Raw genomic sequence first — 20,544 nt, forward strand, 5'->3', positions numbered from 1 at the left:
CATGCAGGAAGACAAAAATTAGAAGTACAGCATACACATGCACATGATAACACTTAGCTGACTCCAATATATATTCCACACTATCAAAACCTTTCAATGGAATAGTCACTAAAAGAAGTATAATGCTTTAACAAGAAGGGAGTAAGCTTAATGCCCTAACTGATACAGCATAAATAATAAATATAAATTACACATTATTATATGTATATTTAATTCTAAATATATAATGTCTATATTGTATGATTTATAACAATTATTTGGTATTTCTTAGAATCTTATAATGGATTACTTATAAGAGACACAATCACTGTAAACCTGGGTAAATAATTCCTTTCTAGTCCTGTCTTGTCATGGAACTAAATTTCTCTCTTTACTCAGCACAGAATATTAGTCACTGGGATAGAGCACCCATTAGTTTGCAGACTAAATAATGAATTTTGATTAGAACCAAAACAAAATTTTGCCAGAATTTGATTCATATTTAACTGAAATGTGAACCGAATCACGGAACGGTTTACTGGCAAGTGATGCATGCAGAAACGGCTTAGAAGAACCACTTTTTTGCCCGAAACGCTTTGCATAATAGTGGCTTCATAGATTATGTAACTCCTGTCCCTACAATTCCTGCATTATTCCTATGTTCTTTGTACTGTACACACATTCTTTTGAATAAACATTGTCTTAGTTCCTTCTTATACATCAAATGTGTGGACTCCGTAAGTCTTTGTTTCTCCCAGTATCCTGAGAAGTGTCAACCTTTTCCCCCAAAAAATTCTAGATGCATTGAAGGAAAACCACAAGTGAAGAATAATATTTGTAAACTTAACTAATTACAGCCTTAATAAGGATCTAGACATCTTAATTAAATGCATTACAAATATATTTTTAGTGACTAACATTATTTAATACAATTCAATGGGGACAAATAATTTTTTTTCTAGTACACAAAAATAAAGCAACAGTAGCAAGTTCAACGAATGAATAGGAGTGTAGCCATGCCAAGACATGAGCTAAATAAAAAAAAAAAAAGTGCCTGTTTACATAAACCATCACATGACAGCTTAAGTATCACTTATTGATTATTAAATAAAAGCAGTCTGAGTAATTTTGCACTAAACTCAACCTAGCATATTCTAAAGTTCTGACGTAAAAAAACAAAGGAAAGCTTTAGCAACAATCAAAATATTACACAAGTTGATTAAGTATGATTTAACAAAGAACTTTAAACAAAATAATTATAACATTGCAATGAATTAGGATATGGCTTAGTCATAATGTCATAGTCGCAGCATTGCGTCGTTTCCGGCGGCAAATTGGCGGCGGCTTCGGGAGGGCCGAAGCCCTCCCAAAACAAACTAAAACTGCGGCATTATAATAAATGCTGCAGTTTTGGACATTATATGCATATACATCTGTAGGGAATTTCATTGTGAATACACTGATACCAAAATGAAAGACCTAGGACCAGAATTGAGGTAACAAAGTTGAAAAGAGTATACCCATTTTATTGCTATTTATTAGTGCTCACTGCGGTAACGCACCGTCACGTTCTCTGTTTGCTGTGGGTGGGACGCCGGGGTTTTGGACTTTATATTTGCATATACTCCTGTAGGGAATTCTATTGCAAACACAATGATACCAAAATGAAAGATCTTGGACGAGAATTGAGATGTCTAAAGTGAAGAGTGTGTACACATTTTATTGCTCTTGCGCGCTCCCAGGTAACACGCTCTCACTTTCTCACCGGGCTTTTGGGCTATATATGCATTTAGTCCTGTAGAGAATTCTATTGCAAACTCATTGATACCAAATTGAAAAACCTAGGACAAGAATTGAGATGACAAAGTTGAAGAGAGTATGCACATTTCGGTATGACCGCGCTCTCTATTGTAATGAGAGGCACCTTGGAGTGGTGCAGTGCTCTCTTTCTGGTAACTTTCATCTTGTTGGCGGGTGGAGTGTGCCGCTGTTTTTGACATTATATGCATATATTCCTGTTGGGAATTCTATTCCGAACACATTGATACCAAAATGAAAGACCTAGGACGAGAATTGAGGTGACCAAAGTGAAAGGAGTGTACACATTTTATCAATCCTGCGCGCTCCGGGGTAACATGATCTCACTTTCTCTGTTTGTTGCGGATAGTACGCTGGGTATTTGGACTTAATATGCCTTTAGTCCTGTAGAGAATTCTATTGCAAACACAATGATACCAAATTGAAAAACCTAGGACGAGAATTGAGGTAACAAAGTTGAAAAGACTATACACTTTACAGAATTACCGTGCGCTCCCGCGGAATGCCCAAACCCACCCGGGGTAGTGTGGCGCATATGCGCCCAGAGCATCAAAGTGTTAGAGTTTGAGCCATGTAAAACCCATTATTAAAACCAAATTATATGGTTGGCTTTCAATATGTATTTAATGGGATTGTGTTTCTCTTAGATGAACCATGTACCTGTACCTCTGCAAAATAGTTCAGTGAAATGGCAATGGGGAAAAACCAGAGATTAGACCGAACATTATGTAACAGTCACATTCTCCAGATAGATACTTATCAAATTAGGTAGTGAAATGAAATAAAGTGAGGAGAAGGGAGATGGATATGTATGGTATTCTCATATATATATATCTGGGGGAAAGTAGGGCGTGGAATTCATACTCAAGAGCCAGTGTTGGAAATACAAGTTACTTAGTGCTTAGTATCATATCTAATATTTTAGTACTGACCTTTAATTATACTATGGGGCTGTGAGAAAGCTACCAAGCATAATCTAAAACAAAATAGTTTTATTTTTTATTTTCAATTTATGTTAATTTCATGTTACCGATGTCTTGCATAAGATCAAGAGTTGCCAGCATTAAACTGAAAAATGTGTCAAAACTTTAGATCCTAACACAGAACTAGAAGTGTACGGTAATTGCTTTTGCAAGCAATGTCCACGTCTCTACCGTACTGTAAAAAACAAACATGATATACAGTACAAACGATAAGGATAAAGAAACGGCAAATACTCAAAAGCTTCACCTGCTTTCTCTCGTTCCCGTTCAGCAGCAGAGCCCATCGCTGAAAATGAAATTGCATGTTGCTTCAAGTCAGCGGAGAAATCTGGAAGTACAAATACATTTACCATAATTCCTATGGGTCATAAGGTACAGTACTCTTAAAAATTAAAATATTGTACAATACTAGTACTGTACTTATAAAGCTTGCTTTATTTTGAACTAAATGCAGTTGTGTATTGTAGCTGATGTGAGTAGGGAAAGGGTACTGTGTGCATAAGTGCATGGTGTGCACAGGAGTGCTGTGGGGCTGATGCATGGGTACAGGAGTGGGATGTTAGTTAAGGGTTGAGATGGTGGCTGATAATTGTAGAACTGTACATACCTATCACTGTGGTGTGTGTATGAGTGGATGCTGTACTAGTGGGTTGGTGTGTGGGTCAGGGTTTGGGTAGGGGACGTGCATGTAAATATGACATTTTTAAGATATTGCATGGAAACCTTACTCATGAGAAAAAAGGCAAAACATGACAGAGCTATCAGTAACTTTAGCCTGTTTTTTTTCTTCAATATTATCCTTTGTAATACTACATCATTGACGTTTAAAGTATAGAGGCATAGCGGTTCTTAAAATTTTACGAAATTATATAGGGTAATCTGGAAAATACTACCAAATAATTAACTGGCAAATATGTACAGTAAATGTTAACCTTGAATTACGTACTGAAATGAAAATTAAGTACTATATATCACAGCTAGCAACAATGTTAAAATAAAATACTAATATGCATGATAGTGTGCAGAATGCAAGATTTTGGAAGCACCATAATAAATACAAATTTTTGCTAATTTACATTTTGATTATATTTTCTCCAATGTTAATTTATGCTACCAAGAATATGGTTTTAGACGAGTCTATAGAAAATATATAACAAGCAGATGTACAACCATTAAATAGAATCACTTTATCCTTACTCCATAACCAGCAAATAGTAAGAATAAAAGGATCATTGGAAGTCAATTAATAATTTAAAAAATACAAACCATTTTCTTGGCACCTTTGAAAACCGAGAGCACACAAGACACTGTTAACCGTAAAGAGCTTTGGTGTTCTGAGGGAAGGGACTTGCATTTTACTGTATGACTCGTGTTAGATCTTTAAATATCTAAACCCTAAATTAGTATTCTACTTCTATGGATCATTCTCAATTTGCAGGGTGTATGAAACATTACATCATGTTAATCCCTTTCCTAGAATACCAGCCAATGCTTTAATGTGGCATCCAATTATAAAACTATAGCCAATACTTTCATGTAGTAGCCAAATGAATGCCACCATCTTGTATTCTACACACCTTTCACCAATGGCGTGAGGGATTGTGCCACCCTGGACAGGGTTAGGATCTCGCCTGGGGGGGGAAACGAAAACAAAATGTAAAGGTGAATGGCAAAATGAATGTGACTGTGGGGTCGACTGCACTCTAAAATTCACGTTAGCAAGCAGAAGTTGCAAATGAGAACGGGTATAACTGTTCCACATAACAACCATCACTCTATACTATATTACACTTACTGTTCTTTTTACAACATTTACATTTCAATATATTATACTGATTGGCTCAAGAACATACTGTATATATATTTTTTAGGATAATGCTCAAATGATTAACAAATTTATGGAAATACAAGACACCCATGGATTAGTTATAACAGAGGCTGTAATAAAGGTAGTAATCATATTTAGTATGATAAAAATATAAACATTAATTTTACTACACTTGAAATGCCATTAATTTTAAGTGGCCAAAACCCAGCAACTTTACACTAAATATTCTGAATAAATTATATCTATACAGACAATAAAATATTGAGATTTACAAAGATTATAACTAAATAAGTAACAAGACTTATTAGAACATATATATATCACAAGCTTCCTTACCATCTGGGAAAACCACAGAGTTTTCCGATTTCTCCTCCTCTGCAGCTCTGACGGCATCATCCAAACGCTCCTTGAACCACACCACTAATTGGTCATAATGGGATTCTCCAAGCTCTTTCAGTTTAGGATCTGCAAGTATTCAGATTACTTTAAACAATTAACTTTAACTCAGAAATTAACAATTGCACTAATGTTAATTTCTACTACAAAGATGACCTGAAAATTACACGAAACAAATATCTCCTAAACATTTTTACCAATACCAATAAATGTTTTACAGTATTTCATATTCAAAAACAGGTTTCCTATCCACCACCTATTGTAGCTTCATGTCCCTTTCCACTGGCAACACTTCATGTACATGTGTATTTACACAACTTATTCGAAGACAATGGCCAAAACCAAACATATCTTTCTCAACAAAATTCAGTAAAGAATTCTCCACTTGTATCTGTGTCTACTTCTGCCAAGCCCATGATACCCACCACCACCTACTCTCCTGTGATACCCACCACCTCCTACTCTCCTTTGATACCCCCTACCACCTACTCTCCTGTAATACCCCACCACCACCTACTCTCCTGTAATATCCACCACCTCCTACTCTCCTTTGATACCCCCTACCACCTACTCTCCTGTAATACCCCACCACCTCCTACTCTCCTTTGATACCCCCTACCACCTACTCTCCTGTAATACCCCACCACCTCCTACTCTCCTTTGATACCCCCTACCACCTACTCTCCTGTAATACCCCACCACCTCCTACTCTCCTGTAATACCCACCACCTCCTACTCTCCTGTAATACCCACCACCTCCTACTCTCCTTTAATACCCCCTACCACCTACTCTCCTGTAATACCCACCACCTCCTACTCTCCTTTGATACCCCCTACCACCTACTCTCCTGTAATACCCACCACCTCCTACTCTCCTGTAATACCCACCACCTCCTACTCTCCTTTAATACCCCCTACCACCTACTCTCCTGTAATACCCACCACCTCCTACTCTCCTTTGATACCCCCTACCACCTACTCTCCTGTAATACCCTACCACCACCTACTCTCGTGTAATACCCACCACCTCCTACTCTCCTTTGATACCCCCTACCACCTACTCTCCTGTAATACTCCACCACCACCTACTCACTGCCGATACCCACCACCACCTACTCTCCTGTAATACCCGCCACCTCCTACTCTCCTTTGATACCCCCTACCACCTACTCTCCTGTAATACTCCACCACCACCTACTCACTGCCGATACCCACCACCACCTACTCTCCTGTAATACCCGTCACCTCCTACTCTCCTTTAATACCCCCTACCACCTACTCTCCTGTAATACTCCACCACCACCTACTCACTGCCGATACCCACCACAACCTACTCTCCTGTAATACCAGCCACCTCCTACTCTCCTTTGATAACCCCTACCACCTACTCTCCTGTAATACTCCACCACCACCTACTCACTGCTGATACCCACCACCACCTACACATATGAGATACCCACCATCTACTCCTGTGATACCCACCACCTCCTACTCTCCTGTGATGCCCACCATGTTACACACTGACTACAATTCCTCCATGCAGAACTCCAGCTTCATGTCTTCCTATTTTACCATCCCAAACAACCAGGGAGTTATTCTTTATACTGTAATTACAATAACTTCACAAATTATTACTTTTTTCATATTCCAGGTTTCAGGAATTTAAACTGAATAATCTCTTCTAGGGCATCTTCAAATATTTCTATTTCAAACAAAATGTTTCCCTTTCCAACACAAATCCAGTAATCTGATTTTGACCACATTTACTTTTAACAGTCTTCTGTTCTGCAAATGAATGAAAGAAACTAATCTTTTCAACCTCAACTAAATGAACTTCATCCATCAAATTTTAGCTACCCCATTTATTTGTATCATGTGCTAATTTAAAAAAAAATTCCAATACAGTATACCTTTCATGCCCACTATGGAAAACATCAGACAATCCTGGCATTATTAATATCGAATCACTCATTGTGTCATTAACTTTGTCAAATGTTTTCCCTAGGCACATAAATGCAATTTAAACCTTATAATCATCGTTGCATATACGGTATTTAGTATGGGAAATTACACAACTATTTTAATTGCATAGAAACCCACATTCTGGTAATTTTATAAGTTAAACTATAATATTACCAAAACAATTACCTAAGGTAAACGCTGGAACAGCATCCTTGATCTTGTCTCTGTATGTTATTAGAGAACTTCTGATAGAATCGAGATCTTCCTGTGACGGCAAGATGCCCTCCAAAAATTTTGTATCCGGTAAGGCCTCTTTCCACTTCTCGTAAGTCTGACAGAGTTTGGTAAAACAAATTAAAAATAATATTAAGTACCTTCCATGTTACATTGAAATACTACATGCTACTATACATGTTATATTTTTTATCAAGTTAATTTTCAGAATGATTCTAGTTACATAAAATCTTTATGTGCAAACTTAATCTCAACTTTTTTGTTCTTGGTGTCAACTCTGTGACATCAAGGAGCCAGTTTCAAGGCATCTGACCAGACTCAAAAAGCAATTCTCTGTCTACTTTCCAGAGCTTGATTCATATACAGCATTGTCAGTTGTGTCATAAATCCCTTCAACTGTAAACTAGCTGATGTGCTGGGTGAAGGACTGGCAGATGCACTTACTGAACTTCACTCCAACAGTGAAGCACACATGGAATTTCAGAAGACAAATCTCATCTTTTTGGATGTCAAAAATAGCAAAGGCTTTTAAAATTGCACATGTGGAAGTGACAAAAATGCTGCTGCCTTCTGCAACAACCAACCTTTGTGAACAAGGACTTTCCACCCTTATGAACTTGAAAAAATACAAGTCATTTGGACTAGACAGCTTCCAAGTTGCTCTGATGTCAGAAATGCTTCAGTTCTACAAACCTTTTTATTAATTATGTATATGCTCATACCAAACAGAAAAGGACAGAAACTACAGTATTATATCATATCCTCTACAAATGATACTAGGATATTCATGAGCAGACAACATAACTCCAAACTGATATAAATCAAGTCTTTCAGTGGACCACAGAAAATATAATTAATGAAGACAACTTCCAACTCCTGCGCTATAATAAAATAAAAAATATCAAAACTGAAACCATAGATAAAATACAGTCAAATCACACTATAGAAAAAAAAGTAATAACATTGCAGAGATCTTTTACTGCCTGACTCATTCAATAAAAAACTAAATGATTAGGACCACTTAAAATCTCTAAATCTATATTTTCTAGAGTGCAGACAAGAGATACTGTACATAATAATTTACACTTAGAAAATATGAGAGAGACTGGCCCAAATCTGCATATGAAAACTCCTTATAATGTCAGGAGGCATGGCAGGAAGTGCAAAATAGCCCTACTGGAAAGCAGAGGTGCAATAGGTACACTAGGAGAAAATTATAATACATTATTAAAGTCCAAAGACTTTTCAACACTCACTCTATACATAAGGTGCTGTATTCAAACAAAACTTTATAAACTCTTATAATGGATACCTGATCAACCAGACTGTGATGTTGAGTCAGAATGTGAGTAGCAGCATCTAACAGCCTGATTGAACAGACTACTAATCATTTTCATTCTTTACTCTATTCTCCTAATACTGTAGTATGTGTGTTTCTTGATTACCCATTTTTTCACACACTTAAAGGTAAATTGACAAGTAGTATTCTAGAAAACTGGTGTTCAGAATGTATTACCCATACATACAGTACGTATTGAGGGTCTACTGTATTTACACAAAAAAAGAAGAAAACGAGGACAACCATTCCTAATGTTCATCAAGATGAAGCTGGATTATATATAATCTATATTATTCCAGGGAAAGAGGCACACAAGCTCCACCAAAAATAACAAGATACTGTAAATTATGAATCCGAGAATATGCTGCACTCGTGAATGTTAAATATACAGCATTACTCTACTGCACTTAATTACAGTATTATAAACATTAGATACATTTAATAAAAATTAACTAGTAATAGAGAAATTATTTGTTATACATAAAAAATGAACCATTGATGGATGTTTCATTCTCATAATAAATATTTTTAAGATTTACAAAACTTAAGCTGTCATCTTCAGCAATTCTTTTGGACAAAATTATTTAATATATTTACAAAATGGGATAACATTAACATGCTAGCAATGGTTAATAAATTATAAACTAATGTATAATATATTACTAATTGTTGCATTAGATATAAAATAATTTACCTTCGCCAAGGCACTGCCACCTGCAAGGCTTCCACCAAGCAATAGATAGCGTATCTTGAGAGCTCCACGTAACACCCTGGCAACAATCATGCCTATCCCTCGGGATGGTATGCCATAATTTGGACCTGGATACTTTAGCAGATCTCTTTGTAAATGGCGAAGTGATGAGTACTGCCGTAAAACTGGGACAATAACTGTTCTTGCCTGTAAAATACACAAAATAAATGATATTTGACTTGAAAATACTGAAGACAGAGTAAGAAATACTTTTAAGTCTGAAATCTAAGGAAAAGGCTAATGAGAAAGAATTACTAAAATTGCAAATGGCATAAACAATGAATTGGTTAAAACTGCACTTATGCTCCTAATGCTGTGCAGTCCTGTACTTGTTACCAAGACACATTCATAAAATTTTAATGGCTCACATTCAAACATGGCTGAAAAAGAATTCTGTGCTGTATTTGTATTGCATAATTATTGTATTAAAGGCAACATTACATATAACAACATTTGAAGGATACTCCCCCTTGAGGTTAATTCCATGTCAAATTATCAAAAAATGTGGACTTTTCCATCTATCTCAGATTCTCATAAAATTTGTTACAATAAAAGAAGCCTTGAAAGTAAGTTACATCTGCAAGATTTTAGCACTCAATGATGCATGATATTCATACAGCAGGGTTGCCAATGCGATGAAAATAAAATTTTGGCTTACACGTTCACCCAAAAAAAAATTCAGAACTTTGCTTCAATTGAGGTAGAATTTTCACCTTGTGCCTGTTCTGAAGCTAAGGAAGCAGTCTTCTAATTAAAAATAGTTTTACATTAAATATTTAATTATTTTTAGTTCAAGATCACATGACATAACCTTTGAGCTTGAATACATATATAAAAAAGGGTGTCTTCAATTTTCTGGGGAGAAAATGTTGTACAATTAAATGCATTCTATATTTGGTATAAGTTTCATTTGGGGATACTTGGGGAAGATTAGTAAAAAAATTCATGAAAGTGGCATACCTCACATTCAATGAAATACCTTAGCATTTATTTATGGAAATTACCATAATGGAAAATGAAATATAACGTAATACTGTATATATGTAACTACCGTATGAGGGAAAACTAACAAGTCACAATAAATACAGACACAAATGACTAGATAACTGTGCCATGTAAAGCAAACACTTAAGCTAACTATGCAGAGACCACAGCTTCAAGGATACATTAAATTTAACTAGAAGAAATTTCAACAGAAGCAGCCATGTGTGAAGTAGAAGCACCAGGCAAAATTTGAGGTATAAACTATACTGTCCTGCTCCATGAGACATTGTTAAAATTATTGTTAAAAGAAGGGTGCTATCACAATGTGGACTAAGATTATATTATAATTACTGGTGGGTCAATTAGTGGTTAGCAGAGTCAGACTTGGCCATCCCTGTATGTCCAAGTATCACTTGAGGGAGGATTTTGATTTATAAATAGAAGTTCTTCCTAGCATTCACTTTGGATTGAAATAAGTTCCATTGTTTCCCCTTCTCTCACTGGCATCAAGGAAGTTTCGAGGCTCTTTGTCTCAGCGAGGTAGTCAAATACTGTACATCAGGGAGCAACCAAAGGGTCCGATTCAGAAACAAGGAGACAAATTATGGCATAGTGGGAGAGCAAAGTGAGAGAATGTATGGTAACAAAGTATAAATACTGTACCACAAAGTACATTTATTGAATAAGCAGACTTTTATATTTAACCTCCCAACAATTTGGATACTAATAAAATTAAAACAAAATTTAAGCCTCTTACTTGTTCTCGATCTTTTTGAAGGCAGAGCTTTTGTCTGGCCCATCTTGCCTGACTTACTCCAACAACTCGAACTGCATATCTGAAAACAGCAGGTATCATATAGCCTTTCCTCAAAAAAAAAAAAAAAAAAAGATAAATAAATAAAAAAAATTATAATTTACATACTTTCAGCCCGTCCTGTTTTGGTAGTACAGTACCTATAGTAACAATGACAACCATAGCATATGTACTAACGTACAGGTACAACGAAATTAGAATATAGAAATCTAAACTATTGAGTTGGACAAACTGGAAAACTATTTTTTACTTGTATTGCTTGACAAAGTAAACTAACCTAACCTTCCTAGGCCAAATACACAATATCTGAGGCCTAATATAGTACATATGTGTGCTATACTAGGCTTAGGAATATTTAGGTTTGTGTTTTAGCTTCATTTATTTTAAAATAATTCCTTACTAATCAGTAAACAGTACTACTATCTAAAAGCTAGGAATGTACGAATTCTCACGATTGATGATTGTCACAACAGGTACTACCCTAAACAGGAGGATGAGTTGTAATTTTTTACATGAAAGAAACCATAAGTTTAAGGAATTATTAGGATATAATATAAAACAGTTGCCCAAGTAATCTGACTAGCTCTCTGCTTTATCCAGGGGTAACTTTCCTGTACAAAATAGGCCTCGAGTGTTTCTAATAAAAAAAAAACTTTCTGAGCTAGAAAGGCTTTTGTCCCTAAGGTAAGATCCTACCTGATCTGAAGGACAGAATCTCAACTGCTAGGCAACGGGCAAGGACATAACGTAACAGCTTTTGTTCAAGGGTAGTAAGAATTATTTTCTGATTGCTTATGTCTTATACAAGGAGACATAGGAGGAAGCTTAATGCTCAAATGAGTCACAGAAACAAAGAATTTTTATCAGTGTGAGATTAGTTAAATGGAATGCACTAGGAAGTGATGTGGTGAAGATAGATTTCATGCATAGTTTGAAATGTAGATACAATAAAGCCCAATAGGCTCAGAAACCTGTATACTAGTTAATTGACAGTTGAGACAGGACTAAAGATCTGAAGCTCAACCCTGTAAGCACAACTAGGTGAGTATACACACATACATACACGAAAGGGTTCCTCCAATATGCAAGTGTGCAAAGTCTTCTGTGAACTAAGGCATCTACACCATAAATTGAAGGCAGCTATAGGAATCAGAGAGAGAGATTTGGGAGTGGATATAATTCTAACACCAACACCAGAGACTCACAAGGCAAGGTGACATTGACAGCATATGGGATGCTGGCAAATAATAGATTGTTGTTTAAAAACTTAAATCAGGGTGCATTCAAGGCAATCTACACAGTTTTTGTTAAACCAATACTGGAATATGGAGCACCAGCCTGGAACCCATACTTTATAAAGCTTAAAACTAAAATGTTAAAATTGCAAATGTTTTCAACTAGATTATCTTGAGATGATTTCGGGGCTTAGCGTCCCCGCAGCCCGGTCCTCAACCAGTCCTCCTTTTTGTTACACACCCCCAGGAAGTAGCCCGTAGCAGCTGTCTAACTCCCAGGTACCTATTTACTGCTAGATGAACAGGTGCATCAGGGTGAAAGAAACTTTTTGCCCATTTGTCTCCACCTACACCGGGAATCGAACCCGGAACCTCAGGTCTACGAATCTGAAGCGCTGTCCACTCGGCTGTCAGACATTAATGCCAGAGCTAAGAGGGTTAAACTGAGGTCAACCTGAAGGAAATGGACCTCGCAATCTTAGGGTACCGAAGAAATAGAGAATATGACCACAAAATACTGATGGGAATAGAGGGTGGACAAAGAGGACTTAATTAGAAGCTGGAAACACAAACAAGTTGACGAAATATGAGGAAAGTACTCGTAACCTGTACAGGTCAATGAGTGGAATGCACTGAGAAGTTGTGGAAGCCACCTCCATCCACAACTACGACAGGTACGACATATATTTTGGACATCAGAATAGCTAGGCTATAATACAACAGGTACAACAAGGCTAGATAGGGCATAAAGAGCTAGACCTCCCTCCCCATGGTAACTGATAAACACTTATGTATGATTTAACCAGATCCCCATCAAGCCGATTGGCCGATACTAACAGAGAAGCCTAATTTCTCTTTTTTTTTCCTCTGGTGTGGTACTTGAAGGTTTTTGCTCATGAAACAATCTAGCACGAGTAGAGGCAATGACTTGAGGGGATATGATCACTAGCCCAAGTACAAAATATTGATGGGAAGCCATTTCAATTCAGCTCCAGAAGCAAATACTGTATGATAAACAGAGAAGCTATGTACAGCTATAAGGGCTATGTACAGCTATGAGGGCTATGTACAGCTATGAGGGCTATGTACAGCTATGAGGGCTATGTACAGCTATGAGGGCTACATACAGCTGTAAGAGCTATGTACAGCTATGAGGGCTATGTACAGCAATGAGGGCTATGTACAGCTATGAGGGCTACATACAGCTGTAAGAGCTATGGACAGCTATGAGGGCTATGTACAGCACCACTGATAAGCAGTGACTCGACCATCAGATACCAAGACACAGTACTTGACTCAAGCACAGCCCAAATTCCAATGTCAATTCTTCCAACAACTTCTACTAATTCGTAGCTTAAGAGAAAACACCAAACCATACAAACAACAAAGCAACAGCCCGTGTTCATCAAACAAGAATTGTTTACTTGGCCGGCAACTTTTGCTTAGCACTGTGATGCATTTGTTGACGCCCAGTTCACACCCGGCCTATACTGATTCAGCCTCCCACTCGTACAATATTTTAGCCCAAACGCCCAGGAAAATGCTATATGTACTCACCCAAACCTCCCTTTCATCAATTTAAACATAATACACTAAAAATGACAGTAAACATTCGCCGACAATTGATCTCAAGTCTCACACAGGCGCACCAGACAGGGTTGCCAGATACAAATTGCTGAAAGTAGCGAGCTGACGGTCAAAAAGTAGCGAATTTGTGATACGAGTAGCCCAATTTTTTGTCGAGTGACTGATACGGGTTTCAAAGTAATATATTTTGATATATAGAGTACGCTACACAATGTTAATTGTTTTATTCATATTATTTCTGCGTGCACACACACACACACACACACACACACACACACACACACACATACAAAAAAAGAAACCCTGATTTCCAGCAAACATAAACAGAGCCTTAGCAAACAAACCTGGAGCACTAGTACACAAACAACCGCTGAAGCACAACCATGCACGAACCGAAGCCCGACCATGCACAACCCATAGCCCAAGTGACACCCCCGGAGCCCGACCAGTTATTTAACCGGAGCCCGACCAGTTATTTTACCGGAGCCCGACCAGTTATTTAACCGGAGCCCGACCAGTTGTGTAACCGAAGCTTGACCAGTTGTGTAACCAGACCCCGACCAGTTGTGTAACCAGACCCCGACCAGTTGTGTAACCAGACCCCGACCAGTTGTGCAACCGTAAGCCTAGCAAGTATATATCTCATCCAACCCCCACCAAGCTAAACAGTCTCAAAGCACAACCAAACTGCATTCCTAGCTTGAGCAAACAAAAATCCCCTTAGCCATACCTAAAACCCTCCACTTGCCCTATAAACCAACTAAGGAGCTATTGCAAACAACTGAACTATATACAAAAAACGAAACCCGAATTTCTAGCAAACATATAAATATAGCCTTAGCAAACAAACCTGGAGCACTAGTACACAAACAACCACTGGAGCACAACCATGTACGAACGTGAGCACAACCATGCAAAACCCAAAGCCCAACAAGTCACACCCCTGGAGTTATGTAATCGGAACCCGACAAGTTGAGTAACCGGCGCCCGACCAGATGTCCAACCACAAGCCTAGCTTGAACGAACCAAACAAACAACCTCTGGATCACAACCATGCACGAACCGAAGTCCGACCATGCACAACCCATAGCCGAAGTGACACCCCCGGAGCCCGACCAGTTATTTAACCGGAGCCCGACCAGTTGTGTAACCGAAGCTTGACCAGTTGTGTAACCGGACCCCGACCAGTTGTGTAACCTTAAGCCTAGCAAGTATACATCTCATCCAACCCCCACAAAGATAAACAGTCCCAGAGCACAACCATGCTCCATTCCTAGCTCGACCAACCAAATCCCCTTAGCCCTACCTAAAACCCTCCACTTGCCCTAGACACCAACTATTGACCCATAGCAAACAATTGAACTATATACAAAAAAGAAACTTAGATTTCTAGCAAACATATAAACAGAGCCTTAGCAAACAAACCTGGAGCACTAGTACACAAACAACCGCTGAAGCACAACCATGAACGAACCGAAGCCCGACCATGCACAACCCATAGCCCAAGTGACACCCCCGGAGCCCGACCAGTTATTTAACCGGAGTCCGACCAGTTGTTTAACTGGAGCCCGACCAGTTGTGTAACCGCACCCCTAGGTCTACTTAGACTATAGCTGGTGCGCCCCCCACATGAATTATTGCATCCAGGCATGGAGACCTCATCTTCAGAAAGACATAGTTGCTCTGGAGTCATGTCTTACCAGAGCTATGGAGCTATGTCTTACGACAAAAATCATACCAGAGCTAAGTCATCTGTTGTGTCAGGAACGGTTGAGGGCCACAGGGCTAACACTGCAAACATTTTGGAGGATGTCGATCAGGCAAATGTCTTCAAAAGGTCAGATGTTACACGAACAAGGAGCAACGTGTTCACACTCAACAAGCCAGAATGTTGAACAGGAAACAGGAGATGGGTTTTCACCCATAGGGTTGTAAACCCATGGAACTGCCTACCCGCCGAAGCTGTAAACACTAAACCTCTGCTGGGTTTTAAAATACAGCTGGAAAAGATCATCAGGACAAATGGGGGGGGGGGACCTTTGACGAGCCGCCGGCTCGTCAAAGGTATGCAGGACAAACATATCAATTGTGACACCAGCTCTCCACATATGTCAGTTGCTTGATTTAGAAACTGTACTTGTGGTCGATCTCGAACCCTCTCCCCAAGTAAAACAGAAACAAGCAACACTTAGTGGACCAGCCAGAGGCTTAGGGCCCGCGCTGGAATATCCCTAAAAAAAAAAAAAAAAAAAAAAACATTTATGATGTGACGACTTTTACTAAATTTTGTAACTTGCTTAGCTAAATGAATTGTGGGGTTCAGTCCCTGAGCCCATTATGTGTGCCTCTGTAACCCTTAATTTCCACTACCGCCCACAAGATGGGTATGGGGTGCATAATAAATGAACTAAACTAAACTAAACTATTGCAGTATTTGTACATTGGACTGTCGCTTGTCACTAAACTTTGTTGTTAGCTATTAACTATGAAATAATATTACCTTATACGCGAGAATAATTCAGAATACACAGCGATAAAATTGACGAATGCGGCTTTGGGTTGGGCGGCGGTGTAGGGGAGCCTGGCCTGAGGACAGGCAACTGTAAATGCTTCACCCTCCATATACTTCAAATGAAAATAATTGCCAACAGAACCTAAATACCGAACCTACTATACCCCTAATTAATTATAGAATATAAAATTAATTCATACTCGATAAAAACTATTTTTAATACACAGTACATGAAAGTCGACAATAATTGCGTCTTGGGATGTGGGAGAGACGACCGCCGCGTTAACGAGCTTAGCCTGCCGACGGAGTAGTTTAACACTGGGGAAGTGTATTCTACATAATATCCTACCTATATAATGTTGCCAAATCATGATCCTCAAAATCTTCCACAATATCCGAGAGAGGACAGACTATTTAGCATTAGTGGAATACAAACATTTGAATACTACAGAACCCGGATGAAAAAAAAATACGGAAACAATGACCCTCGAAACATTACAAAACTCAATGTTATAATAGCGAGCAAATGTATAATGCATTAAGCATTGTAGGTGGAGGTAGACTATACATTCATGCGTACCTCCCAACTGCTCAGATATATATAGAAAAAAAAAAAACTTATCAGCCTTACCTACACGGGAGCGACGCTGCTCACACCACCGCTGCTTCCTCGTCGTCGATGACCCGTAGCGACCAACCGGCCCAGAGACTCCCTGCCTAAAATTATTTGAACGCCACATTGAAATTCCTAGCGTATATTGGAATGTGTAAATTAATATTTTTATGCATTATAGGCCTTTCTAAAGTAATTTATAGATCTGAATATCATATATTGTCTAACAAACGAATTATTTAAGTTAAGATTTTAATTATGCCAGATACAAGTCTCATCGAAGCACATAATCGGTTCAGGAACGGTCGTTAAGTCTCATCGCACACAAGAAGATTCGTCGGCGGATTTTTTTTTATTTATATATAAAAAACAGTTTTTAAATTCTTGTAAAGCCACTAGCACGCATAGCGTTTCGGGCAGGTCCTTAATCCTAATTTTTTTCCCCGGAATACGACCCGCCAAATTGTTTAACAACCTATTTACTGCTGGGTGAACAGTTAAGGATTGGCGCCCAGTCAATCCTTCCCGGCCAGGATACGAACCCAGGTCGAAGGGCTAACGAAGAGCCGGGCGCGTGCTGTACCACTGCGTCACAGAGACTGCTCCGTGGTGTAGTGGAATTTTGAATTTTGAAACCTGACTAACAAGCTCAACCCAACCTAACGTAACCCAAATCAAACCAATCTAATTCAACCGAGCCCAATGCAGCCTAACCTTAATAACATAACCTAATACAGCCTAGCATAACAATACATCAGGATTTAAAACAGAAAATAATGAGTTTAGCCGAATCGTCTCGTGTCCGAGTGTAACCAGAACCCAACCAGTTGTGTACCTATACTGACCTAGCACACAAACACCTGCAGACGAGGAGTCTCAATAACGTGGCTGAAATATATTAGATTGTGAGAATGCACAATTGACTTGAGAACGGTCCAGGACGGACCGAAACGTCATCGTCCCTTCACTTTCTAGTGTGTGGTTTGGTCAACAAATACCTCACCTAACCAAACACCCTCCTAACTCTACCAAGCACACTGAGAGCCGTACCAAAGTAGGGAGGGTCCACAGACGAGAACGTGGTTGTAAATATAGGTCCACATTCATGGGCCCCAGTGCCCATCATCTGGGTTGGAGGGCAACAGTGCATTGCTTTGCTCAGAGAGTATAATGCTGCTAACACAGCACTGCCTTCAATAAGCAAACTTTTCAGGATTATTTAATTAGCTAAGATTTACCTGAATTTACCAGTCACTATCTCTCAGTGAGGATAGGAAGCCGACGACTTGTCAAATGTCCCCTATTTGCCCTGGTGATTTTATCGAGCAATGTTTTGGCATTTACGGCTTTGGCGGGTATGCGTTTCCACAACGTTATAATTCTATGGGTGAAAACAAAAATTTTCCATCCTTCAGTGTGGCTTGTTGAGCTCGAAACCGTTGCTCCTTGTTGGTCTTACATCTAGCCTTTTGAAGAAGTGTTCTGGGTCAATATCTTCCAAATTGTTCAGTAATTTAAATGTTTCGCCGAGAGCAGCCCTGTCATGTCTGGTCCCTGTGGCTCTCAACCGCTCCCGGTATGAAAGTCGACTTAGTTCGGGAAAGATTTTAGTCGCCCGGTGTTGAACTTTCTCCAAAGCAGATATGTCTTTCTGAAGATGAGGTCTCAATGCGTGGATATAATAATCCAAGTGGAAGTACACTAGAGATTTATATAGTTGTATAACTACCTTTTCCTTCGTCAAAATTTCGTTTGACTATTCCAAAGGATTTGGTTTGCTTTCATAACTGCAGCTTCCACTTGTTGTACAATTATCAGTGATTGGTGGATTCTGACTCCAAGATAATGTTGATGATTTGGTAGTTGTGCATTGTTAAGCCCCACATGGGTGAAAAAAATCTCCTGTTTTCTGTCCTAAGTTGTGGCTTGTTGAACTTATCCACCGCTGCCTAGTGGATGGGGGGCGGTGTGCAGGACAAACATATAAATTGTGACACTAGCTCTCCACATATGTCAGTTGCTTAATTTAGAACCTGTACTTGAGGTCGATCTCGAACCCAATGTTGATGTGACGACTTATATTGAATTTTGTAACTAGCTCATCAAGATTGTAACTTACTTAGCTAAATGAATTGTGGGGGTTCAGTCCCTGAGCCCATTATGTGCCTCTGTAACCCTTTCCACTACCGCCCACAAGATGGGTATGGGGTGCATAATAAATGAACTAAACTAAACTAACTGAACATGATTGATTGATGAAGATTAAGCCACCCAAAAGGTGGCACGGGCATGAATAGCCCGTAAGTGGTGGCCCTTTTGAGCCATTACCAGTATCAAGAGCTGATACTGGAGATCTGTGGAGGTGCAACTGCACCCTGCGTGACGGGAGATGTCTCCCGTGAACTGAACATGAAATCGTTGTTCCTTATTTATGATTGATTGATGAAGATTAAGCTACCCAAGAGGTGGCACAGGCATGAATAGCCTGTAAGTGGAAGATTTTTTGGAGTGAATGTGATCTTTGGTCGTAAAAGGATATACTGCGTGCTGTGCTCGCATTTAAATTGTCAGTCTATGGCTGCTATCGCGGGGTGCTTGTTTATGTTGCATCTGGCCATAAATAAGCATCATTGAGTTGGTTAACATTAATAGCCCAAATTAGCCCAACTTGCTTTTAAATTAGCCCAAAAAGTAGCAAGTAGCGAAATTAAAAATTTGGGAGCGCGGGGCTCTCAAAAGTAGCCCAATTCGCTACTTGTAGCCCAATCTGGCAACCCTGGCACCAGCTGATCTATGCGAGTGCCAACTTATTTCCCGGTTGCATAACTGATTAATGATAACCAGAAAAAAGATACACTTATAAATAACTTTGTGTTCTTTTTTAGTATAAAATAAGATCACATACTTATAATGAGTTCGTAAGAAATCTCGAGGCATGTATATAATAATTACGAAATTCCTCTCTTTCATAACACTGATAAATTTCACAGGCAAATAATTTAACAATTCGGTTTGTCGGGGACAGGCAGCCTGTATTCACCTAGTTGTATTCACCTAGATGTGCATGCGGAGGTTGAGCTCTGGCTCTTTCGGCCCGCCTATCAACTGTCAGTCAATCAACTCCTCCCTCCCCCCCCCACACACACATATGCCCAGGAAGCAGCTCATAGCAGCTGTCTAACTCCCAGGTACTTTATTACTGCTAGGTAACAGGGGCATAAGTGTGAAAGAAATTGCCCCTTTGTTGTTTCCGCCATCACCGGGAATCGATACCCGAGCCATATGACTACGAATCCAGAGTGCTGACCACTCAGCCACAGGTCCCCTTATGAATATATATGTATACATTAGGCTTATATCAAGGTCCCCCTCCCAGATCGAACTAATGACATGGGGACTACTGGATCCTCCTTCTACTGGATCGATTCTCCTACTGGACTCAGTCGATTCCCCGACTTGGACCCAGTTGATCCCCCGATTGGACCCAGTCGATCCCCCGACTGGACCCA

General features: G+C 39.1%; 1 protein-coding gene across 11 annotated transcripts in view; it reads right to left on the reverse strand.

Annotated features, from left to right (window-relative positions):
• The window catches only part of Opa1 (Opa1 mitochondrial dynamin like GTPase), a 32,233-nt gene extending 18,234 nt beyond the window's left edge, over positions 1-13,999 (reverse strand). For 2 of the 11 annotated variants that reach the window (XM_069312618.1, XM_069312589.1), the window contains exons 1-7: positions 13,748-13,796; positions 11,032-11,110; positions 9,234-9,437; positions 7,153-7,297; positions 4,945-5,073; positions 4,358-4,411; positions 3,028-3,066 (exon numbers count right to left, since the gene is read on the reverse strand). In XM_069312618.1, the coding sequence (XP_069168719.1) occupies positions 3,028-3,066; positions 4,358-4,411; positions 4,945-5,073; positions 7,153-7,297; positions 9,234-9,437; positions 11,032-11,110; positions 13,748-13,782 (685 nt within the window). In that variant the 5' untranslated portion in view covers positions 13,783-13,796. Of the gene's footprint in view, positions 1-3,027; positions 3,109-4,357; positions 4,412-4,944; positions 5,074-7,152; positions 7,298-9,233; positions 9,438-11,031; positions 11,111-13,747; positions 13,797-13,880 lie in introns of those variants that run through there. The other 9 variants (XM_069312604.1, XM_069312578.1, XM_069312624.1 and 6 more) reach the window with 7 other exon arrangements.
• Positions 14,000-20,544: the final 6,545 nt, after the last annotated feature.

Source organism: Procambarus clarkii, chromosome 7, assembly GCF_040958095.1.
Source record: "Procambarus clarkii isolate CNS0578487 chromosome 7, FALCON_Pclarkii_2.0, whole genome shotgun sequence".
Lineage (NCBI taxonomy): Eukaryota > Metazoa > Arthropoda > Malacostraca > Decapoda > Cambaridae > Procambarus > Procambarus clarkii.